Source organism: Diaphorina citri, unplaced genomic scaffold (assembly GCF_000475195.1).
Source record: "Diaphorina citri unplaced genomic scaffold, Diaci psyllid genome assembly version 1.1 scaffold10, whole genome shotgun sequence".
Lineage (NCBI taxonomy): Eukaryota > Metazoa > Arthropoda > Insecta > Hemiptera > Psyllidae > Diaphorina > Diaphorina citri.
In genome coordinates, this window is record NW_007377449.1 from 471558 (window position 1) to 482034 (window position 10477).

The 10477-nt window shown below is 38.1% G+C and overlaps 1 protein-coding gene across 1 annotated transcript; it reads right to left on the reverse strand.

Annotated features, from left to right (window-relative positions):
• Positions 1–743: 743 nt before the first annotated feature.
• LOC113465937 lies at positions 744–8888 on the reverse strand. Its single transcript, XM_026820909.1, has 10 exons — positions 8853–8888; positions 8423–8504; positions 7659–7847; positions 6050–7113; positions 5687–5863; positions 3840–3983; positions 3344–3613; positions 2712–2804; positions 2159–2348; positions 744–2035 (listed from the first exon to the last, which is right to left on the reverse strand). Exons 1-10 carry the CDS (start codon positions 8886–8888, stop codon positions 1890–1892), a joined length of 2391 nt encoding a protein of 796 aa, XP_026676710.1. The 3' UTR covers positions 744–1889.
• Positions 8889–10477: the final 1589 nt, after the last annotated feature.

Consider the following 10477-nt stretch of genomic DNA (forward strand, 5'->3'; position numbering starts at 1 on the left):
TTTTATGTTGATTGAAATTAGTTGTAAAATTGTTCAGCTAGGTACCTCTATAAAAAGGATCGTCATCTAGTTAAATATTGATGTAGGGACGTCACTTGTCATAAAATGATACTCTTTTCAACTCTGTTTAGTCCAACCTCACTGGTAGAGTGGTTAGCGCGGTGAACTTCTGATTTGGAGATTGGTTCGAGTCCAAATCAAGTTTTTGGTTGCCTATTGTAACTTATCATCCAAGTACCTTTTTTTTCAAGTGGACCCTGCATCCACCCCTGGTGGGTAGTTGAAGGGGGTACCTGCTGGCTTACGCCTCAATTCTCCCATATAGGTACATTTCTACTATATTTACACTCAGGAGGTAAGAAAAACTTTGATATTGTAGGTGTACCTACCTTTCAGATTTTTTTCCCAATTTCCTCGGAAAAGGTCGGCTGGAAGGAATGTCCGGCCTTGAGTGCCTAAACCTACAAGTCATAATTTCCCAGGCTGTTATCACATCTCATGAATCAGCATTTTATGTTTTTGACCTTTGAGCACGAAAATTTTGCGTGTTGGAATAGATTGAATTCGTCAGTGTGCAGAATTTACCCCTTGTTCTCTTTCGTCTGTAAAACTTCAATAGAATCAACAGTAGCAGAAAATTCTACCTCAGTAGGAGGGAAAATAAAAACATCGTACGAATTATTTTAATGAAGGAGGAATTCTACGTTTTATTGTATAAATAAATATAGAATAGTAGGTACAGAATAGGTAACAAAAGTAGGTAGGTACACATTTCACTTATAACATAGCTATTGCTTTTTGAATTGGCAGTGTAAAACGAAGTTCCCTAACAGAAATGTTCTGTATAGGTAGCTTATTGAAAGAAGATATATATTCTATGACTCACAGCATTCTGATTTGACTTATCAACACAGTAAGAGTGCATCATGGTATTAATGAAATAAATAGTAAAAAGACAGATAAATAGATCTAAAAGAGAAAACCTAAAAGAGATTTTCCTAATCTAATGGTAACTTTTTGGTAACACTCAGGTAAAAAAGGTTATGAAATAAAATATACAAAATAATATCAAAATAGGTAATAGGTATAAAAATGGTAAAAAAAAATAACAATAGAGCTCAAAAGTAATTTTTGGTATGAATTTGGACTTACAAAACTAATTTAGTAAAACTAAGTTTATTTACAATTGGATGAAACTTTCACCCAGGAGGGGACCTTTCTTATATCCCCAAAAGGACGTCACCTTTGAGGTCGAAAAAGGATACATCATGGGTAACATTTACCTAGCATTATACCTACTTAGGTAGGTAGACAAGACTTGCAGACAGGACCTCTTTTAAGGAATAGTATTCTCAACAATATAACCAACCCGGTCGGTACCCTAAGTACAAATTTAACAGCTTCTATCAGTAACGTCACGTCAAGAAATGTGATCCAGTGTAATTAAATTACAGCCTAAGAAGCAAATACTCGTACAATGTACGAGTCGTACATATAGTAGGTACCATATTTCTGAATTAGGGATCCACTATTTTGTCAATGATTAGCATGGTAGAAATCAGGTATTGTCATCCTCGATGGAACCTCTAATGATTTCTTTTTTTCTTGATATTGTTTTCACAGGACACTTTTCCTAGAAAAGTGTTTTTGATATGATACAGGTACTCACTATTTAATAGCTATTTGATATTGTTGTTGTTGTTGTTGTTGTAGCGGTTTCAGCTGTAGCCAAACGTTGATGTTGTCATTTGTCTTCGGCTATTTGATGTTGTCATGATTCCACGTTTACTACGAATACTAGGAGATTTCATGGCCTATTTCATCCCTAAGATCGACTTATGGACTACAAATGATGGAAGTGGTAATTATAAGCCCCGAGCAGTTGTCTTTCATCTGCGGATCAATTTCTTGAACATATGCAGTCTGACCCAAAGTACGGAGCTAATGAGAGCTGAGATTATAGTGATGGAGACCAGAAGTAGAGAAGAAACCAGGAAAGCGGGGGTGGACAGACATACCGTACTGTCGGAAGCATCTGAAAATGAAAAATAGAAGTCAACATCACGTCAATAATTTACAGGGGGTCAAATGGATCGGACCTTTAGGTTACAATCTCGCGATTGGTAGACATCATCATTTTGGTTGCCATCATACTTACTGAATAATCCTACGCTGACAAACTCCTCGCTATCCTGAGGCGAATTGACGGCATACTGATTGTACTGAGATTTGAACACTACATCTTCTGGCGAGAACACACTGAGCTTCCGTTTGAGTGAGAAAGTTTTCGTGATGTTGTAGGCAGGCAAGTCGACGTTTCTCCTTCTTCTTACACCTGGCTCGTATTTCTGAGGAAGAGAATGAAGAACGTAGATATTAGTCATAGCTATTAGGTAATTTCTTCAAATTCCTTGTTCTAAAGGTATGTCCAAATGTATTGATCAACCATCGATTCACATCGATCGAAGGCCGTCGACTATGTGTGGACAAGTGGACATACCTTTACAAATTTAGACCATATACATCACGAGATAATACTAGAGTTCCTGAACCTTCATACCTTGATCAGAACCACTAGTTGGCGGTCAAGTTTTAAAATGTCTTTTATGTACACTTATCCACCACATATTTAGATCTCTTTCTAAACTTTTGGATAACTCGTAGGTATTTCCCCTTTTTCCACTAGGTGATTATTTACTGATTGTACTAACCTTTTCTTCATAGGGACAAATATCTACGGTGCCTTTGACCAGTTGAATGTCACATCCAATGTACAGATCCGTCTCTTCAGGGAATTTGAAAGCCTGCGAATAGAAAGCACATTGGTATCAAGCAAAATTATTGAAGGTAAAGCCTTCCTTGATAGGTATACAGTCGAACCTGTCTAAGTGGGAATCCAAGGGACCGACATTTTTTCCCACTTATCCAGGTTTCCCAGTTGAAAAGTGTCCCACTTAGAGAGGTTGCCATTTTCCTATTCCCACTTATAGAGGTAAATGTGGACACTGGTTTGGAGGAAGAGGAATATGCTATGCCTTCCTACAAATTCCCACTTACAGAGGTCCGCAGAAGGCTCCGGACCTAGGAAAACTTTTCCCACTTACAGAGTCTCCGAACCGAGTATCTAGAAAAAGTCATTCCCACTTATAGAGGCTCGATTTTCCCATTTAAACAGGTTTTTCAGTAAAAAAAAAAAATAAGGTTCCACGATTTTCCCCTCAGTTATCCAGGTTTCCCACTTAGACAGGTTCGACTGTACTTGCTTTAATCACTATCCTTATCGTAAATTTTGCTAATCAACTATTACATTGCGCTGATTAGCATATTTTAATGTTCACTTTACCTGGAAGTAAGCAAATGCTATTTTCGAGTTCGTCTGCGGATTGACAGTTTTCTGGAACGAGCCGAGAACCTTGTGTTTCAAAATGCAGCCGTTATTGTCCGTTAAAGCGACGCTGTTTCCAGTGTCCGAGCCCAATTTAGTGTCCCGGGCAAAACAGTTGTAGATACCAATGTCGAAATCTGGATCGCCATCTACTGATACTACCAAGGTCATTGGCTCTCCAATCTTGATTAGACCTTCAGCGGGTGGGTTGTATGGTCCGTAACCCACCTAGAAAGAAATGTGAAAAAATCAGTAAAAAGTCTCACAGTCCTCTAAGTACCTAAAAGTTAATAAAAAGACTCCTGAAACACCCCATTTTATGCTTGGTTATAGGTACATACGTAGCGTTTTTGTGATATTTGAACTTAGGGACCAATATCCTGATTCCCGAATGAACTATGAAGGGTTGAAGGGCTTAGCCAATATAAATGATCTACAAAACGCATTTCCTTACCTGAACATCCATGCGTACTTCAGCAGTGTCTCCGGAAAAGTTGGAGATCTCCTCCTTGATTTTGTCAACACTCAATCCTACACTGACACTCTTATTCAGCTGTTTCTCCCAGGTACATCGCACTCGTTTGATAAAGTCCCAGGCCTGAAGTGCAACACAAAATGAAACAGTATAAAAGACACTGGCAGTACGATAGATAATAGATTATGCCATTCCTTGCAAATTTCAAGATGTTCCATTCTCGCGTTCTCAGCGAATTGCCGAACTATAAACAACAATCTAATACAACAACCAGAATACAAGGTTTGAATGGACGATATAACTACGTACCTATACATTAGGTAGGTACATTTATCGCAACAGAGAATTAAAAATTATGGTAATCAAGAGGTCAGTACACACTATAATAATCTTCGGTCATCGTCTAATGGATAATCACACTCACCTTACTGATCTTTGCCCCAGCACTAGACAAGACAACAGTCACACAGAGAGTTCCTTTTTTTTTAATCCTTTTTTCTGAAGAAAGTAAAAGTTTGAACTTTGCCCCTCCAACCGATATAGCAGACTTGTTCAAAATCAGGGTCAAAGACCAACCCAAGTCTAGCACGGATCGTCTTCATGTGAAAAGGATATTAAACTTTACGCTGATGTAATAAAGCTCTATGAGTTTAATCCGTGATGTAACCTACGTGAAAAATGCTCGCCAACTTTCTTTGTGGTGTAACTTTTCCTAACCTGATTGAACAAAGTGGATAATTTCATAGAGAATTTTAATCAACGCGGAAGGAGTTGGCTCCAAATAGGTACGTGTAATGTGCTCAAAATAGTTGCCTACCAATACCTACTCTTGAATAACAGTTTGGTCACTATCTCACTGAAAATCACACCAAACAAAGGAATAATTATAATGATCTAAAAGTCAATGTGAAATGCAAAGCACTTCGTTTTGTTCCTTCTTGGTTTGAATTCTATTTTCTACTGGTCCAAGCTGGCATGTTGTCCAGTCACTTGCTGATTTATCACATTGATTTTCGCTTCTTAAATAGGCAACTCTCGCGTTGAGCGTTCTCACGACATTTCCTTTAGAATTTACAAAATACTCGTGCAAAATATTTCCGATACGTTTTACCTAACGTGTGTACGGAACAGTAGACCTTTCCTATTTTGCATTTATGGATCTTTGTTCTTCCGTCTTTTTAATTAATGGATGAGTCGAGTGATGTTCAAAGTTTCAATCGTGTTCTTCTTCTCAATTGGTGCTATAAATATTCCTTACACTTGGTGAATACATTAGACGCCTTGTAAGAGTTTAGATTTACGAGCTTGAAGTTTTGCATATCAAATAGCAAAGACGCGACGCCCAAATCGGGATGTGTCAAACTTGTGGTGAAATTGTCTATTGCTGATGTTCTACGGAAGTTCTGAATTTCTACACATATTGCAAGAATACGAAAGTAATGTATGTAAGGTAACAGTAGGTAAAGTTAGTACTTAGCATACTGTTAACGAACTATCTTTTCTTAACTTGATGGAACATTTCTAAAACGTACCGTAAGTTAAAATCCTGCAGTTGCAGTTAATTAAGTGCTGTAAATAAATCACTCTTAATTAAAAGATGGTAGCTTCCTCATATAATCAGGAGACAGAATCCGACTAAAATGGAAGAGTCGTTAAAATATCAGGTAGGACGGTAGGTAGCTAATTCAATTTTCTACTTGACGGAAGAAATTCATCAATTCGACTTGATCTTTAACCTGCATTTGACTGCAGGGGTAAAGGAACTTTAAGAGTTTGTTATAGAATAGACACATCTTTACTCTTCATCAACGCGGTCTATGACGTACCTCTTGAATACCAGGCTCATTCTGGAAGACCAAAACATTCTCCAAGTAGGCAGGTCTTCCTTGGTTGAACTCATCAATAAACTCGGTACCGCATGAATTCAGTTGGACCTCAATAGTGTACTTGATCTCATTAGTGTTGGGTTGAACATAGCGACATTGAGGGTTGTTGTAGTAGCCCTGTGGAAATGATGGGATAGGTGGAGATTTAATTATTTGAAAGAAGCACATAATTCTAGAAGGGACCAAAATAATAAATTAATAAGCTGAGGTCCACAAGAAATATCGACTTAAAATTTGAATTTTCTTTGCCTTTCAAGAGTGACAAATGTCTTGGGAAAGCAGGAATGGATTGAAAGTACTTACCTTGGAATAAATGATACCCTCGTATGGCTTATCGAATTCAATATTGATTGTCATCCTGTCTTTTCCACACTGGACTTGCAAGTCGTGGATGTGGGCCAACACATGTTTGTTACTACCGTTGAACACTCCTGTTACCACTTCACTCGGGGGAGTAGGGGTAAAACTGCCTGGGGTAAAACCTCCCGAGGTTTGGCCACCGTATGAGGGAGGGGACGGAGTAAAGGAATCTAGAGGACCTTGAGGGAAAGAGGGTTGAGGACCCTGAGGTTGTTGGGACGAAGGGAAAGAGGGTTGTTGTTGGGAAGAAGGGAAAGAGGGTTGTTGTTGGGAAGAAGGGAAAGAGGGTTGTTGTTGAGATGATGGGAAAGAGGGTTGTTGTTGAGATGAGGGCAAAGAAGGTTGTTGTTGGGATGTGGTGTAAGACGGTTGTTGAGGAGAGGGGTAAGAAGGCTGCTGCTGAGGGGAGGGGTAGGAAGGTTGCTGTTGGGATGAAGGAAAAGAGGGAAAATCTTGTTGTGAAGGAGTAGAGGGTTTGCTGGGAGGCTGATAGGATGATGGTGATGGATAGCTTGGGAAACTCTGAGAGCTGGGGAAGCTTTGAGAAGGAAAACTCTGCGATGGGAAAGAACTTTGAGGGAAGGTTGAGGGAGAGGGAGGGGCTGGAGTGTAAGGTTGCTGGGTTGGTGAGGGATAGGATGGGTAGGATGGCGCGGGGGTGTAGGAGGGGAAAGAGGATTGGGATGGATATGTAGGAGATGGGGAGGGAGAGGGGAAGGAAGGTGACGGTGGTGAAGGGGAGGGGAAGCTGGGACCTTGAGCAGGATAAGATGGGAATGAGGGAGATGGTGAGGAGAAACTGGGGGAGCCTGGGAATGACGATTGTCCTGGGAAAGAGGGGGAAGGATAACTGGGGAAGTTTGATGGAGGGAAAGGTGGTTGTGGGTTTCCAGGGTAGTTGTAGCCACTTTGTGAGGTGAAGGGTCGCGGTCTCTGAGTAGTGGGAGGACTGGTAGGAATGGGAATGTACTGTCTGTCGGGTATGTCTATACCTCCTTCTGGTCTCGCTAAAAATGAAAGATGAGAAGAACTTGACGTAAGTAAACTGAGATGAGAAAGATTATTTTAAAAAGTACCATTAAGAAATATCTACCATACGACTGCGCTGCACATTGTCAATTTAAATAGGCAACAAGTGTGTCAACAGAATTACAGAGGAACGACAGTTAAATCCTTCCGTTCTCGCAATTAAGAACTTTGATCACTGTCCTTATCTTGAATTGTACAGCTATTTTTGTCAATAACGTAATCATAATCATAAATAGTACCATTCATTTGCCGTTATTCAAGAAAGACACCGATGCGTAGACAATACTAAGGGAGCCGCTTAACTTTGGTTAATCATCTTCCGACAGTACATCGACAATGACTCCAGACTTCCTACAATATCTATCTACGTATAGAATTATAGATATTCAATAAACGATATTCTATTTATGGATTTATTATTTAAAATTATTCAATAAAGTTCGTACGGATTGACAGTTCATTCTTCTCAGTCGTCACGTCACATCACGACCAAATGCTATATTGGGAGGGAGACTTCACTTACTCTGTCTACGATTTTGTTTGACCAACTGTTGAGTCTTTTTCGCCGAAGTCGGAGTGCTGGCCGGCGTTTTTTCAGAATGCTGATACTGGGGGAAGCCACGATTAATCCATTTCAGCACGTTTTCAATCCCCTCGTCCACATTATTGACATTAGACCGATGATTGCGACCGTTGACTGAAAGTAAAAATCCTGGGTATCACCCATTGCGCCCCGAGATGAAACAAAAACCAAGTTAGTAAGATTAGTAAGTAAACAGGACCAACATAACCTATTCAGGAAATTGTCAGTGTAAATACGTAAGTGAAAATATGAACCTTGGTTTGTTAAAATCATTATAACACCAGATTAATGAAATGTAATTAGGTATATTGAAAAATTCTGGAATTAGTAGTTAATAGGTAATTTTAGTAAAAATAATTACGAACGTAGGTTACGTAGGTAATTATTAGTCAGTATTAGTAACTATAAACGCCTACATCATTTTGGTTAATCAATTAATAGAAATTCTATTGATTTTAAAAATTTAGAAGCCTTTTGATGACAAAACACAAATAACAAAAAATTTCCATGAGCCCAGTGAGCAAATAAATAGGTACTGTTTCGTGATCCATACCGAATGCCAGCTACCGAATAAAACTTTAATAAGAAATTGAGTTTTTCGGATGAGACTAATTTTCCTCTAGGAAAATGGATTTTCTGCAAATACCAAATAGGTAGATTTAGGAATACCAAATACCTACATCTAGTGTCTGGCTTAAACTTACCTGCGTCTCTAGTCTGGGGTAGAGATTCTTGTTTAATGAACAAGGCCTGAGGCTCTTCAGGTCTACATTGCTTGAGTAAGGTCTGTAAATTAAAGAAAACATGAAGAAAATGGAAAAGAAACAATAGTAAAGGCGATTGTGAAATCACCCAATTACTATGTAAAAATCTGCAAACTAGATAATCTAATCGGCTTGTAAAGTATAAGAAGTAAGCTTTGGTGATTTGGCGTCTCCACTACGAAATCAGTCTGTATTCTACGAGTAGTAATTCCTCGGACCTTTCAGTAATTTTCATACCATTTAGTTTATTGTATTTATTTATTTTTGATACAATTTAGCAACAAGGCCATTTGCAGCCATTTAGTTTACACAAGTAAATTTTGTAATCTGCTATCCAGGATACCTGTTTGGCTGAAAATATTTGACTTACCAATAAAACGACCAGTTTGACCCCGGAGCTCCACATTGTGACGAAGCCTGGGCACCTGGGCTTTAGATCGATCTGAAATCAGAGAAAATCCACCGAAAGTAAGTTTCCTAGTTACATTTCAAAGTACCTAAAGGTACCTATGTATCAAGAAAGTTCACTCTCATACAATTAATTAAATAAGAGTCCCAGACTCCCAATACTCTCAATAGTACAAATGATAAGCCATTGGATTCATGGTCGAGGGGACTGCGGTTCGACTCCCAGCAGCAAAAGAAAATAATCGAATCATGGGAGTGCCATTTATGAGATTTAATCCAAACAAATAATTCCTTCACTAACTTCTCTTTACAATCGAGCAGGCTATTAGGTAGATATATTATATGCCTATGCGGAGAAGGCACTTGTAATTTTGATCATTTAAATAGCCGTGTGAATTACAAACATTTTCTGTAGCTTCAATAAGGAAGATTCGCTCTCAGTAAATAGTGCAAAGTAAATAAATAACTCTGTCTTATAGACTCATTATCATGGAGCATCGATCTTGAGAGTAGCCATTGTGGACTATTCGTAGGAGTTATTGTAACTCCAACACTCGTAACTCGTAAGTTAACAAGACAGGTACTTGTGTGATTGTTGGGTAACTGGTCAAAGACTGCCTTTTTCCGTTCATAACTAAGGAACGGTATAATAATGTGTGGTTATAGACGTACATTCGCTCTTAATATTTTGAAGGGTCGCAGTCTAAAAGTAGCAAATGCTACCTTGTTGAATAAATATCTAAATAAATTAGAACAAACCCTGACTATATCCAAGATTTGAACCGGTCTTTGAAAGCAATTTAATCATCATAACTGGGCGACCATAAAAATGACTCTTTTCAATATTAATTAATCTAGCTAATTATTGCAGAAAAGATACCTAGGTATTCTTTATGTTTCAAGATATCATTTCCTCATTTTATTCCTATGTTTTCTACAGTTGTATAATACCTATATTTATCAGATGGAAAATATGACCTTTGGCGAAAACGACTTTTGATAGCTACAGAACTAAGTCCTGGCTACATACACTTTCTTCCGTAATATTAAAATAAGTACATACTCGTAAGTTGTATTATTTGTGCTTCATTGATAGGCAATCAAAGAAAGCTTAATTACACCTGATTTATCTGTACTGTCATATCTATTTAATGCACAACCATCTTTTGATAGGTATCTTTATGTACTATGTATATCTATTTGCTTCTACAATATATACCAAATCCATTATTCATTACAGGTGTATAAGTAGTAGTATGACAGTTCAGAAAAAAGTTCATCCTCTGAAAGGTATTCAAGTACCCAGATGATAGAAAATTAACCCGTTAAAGAGTGGTTGTAAGCAAAATCCATGCAAAGAATGATAGTCATAAATGCACTCATTGAAGAGTAGGACACAAAAAGAGTAAACTAGGAAATACCTACATTACAGACAAATTGTAAAATTTCATTATTGTCTAGGGCCTAGGGCAATCTCTACCAACGTTTTAGAGACCTGAATGAACAAAAGAAATGGAATGAGAGATTTTTAACTGGTAAATAGATTTACGATATTACGAAAAATAAGTAAATAATGAAAAGTTTTTC

Bases quoted from the DNA above. Each gene is read 5' to 3' on its own strand.
- LOC113465937 (XM_026820909.1), bottom strand. From the start codon at position 8,888: ATGTGGAGCTCCGGGGTCAAACTGGTCGTTTTATTG. The intron at 3,614-3,839 runs GTAAGGAAATGC...ATTTCTTTCTAG, and splicing joins AAGTACGCATGGATGTTCAG to GTGGGTTACGGACCATACAA. The intron at 2,349-2,711 runs GTTAGTACAATC...TCTCTTCCTCAG, and splicing joins TTTGTCCCTATGAAGAAAAG to AAATACGAGCCAGGTGTAAG.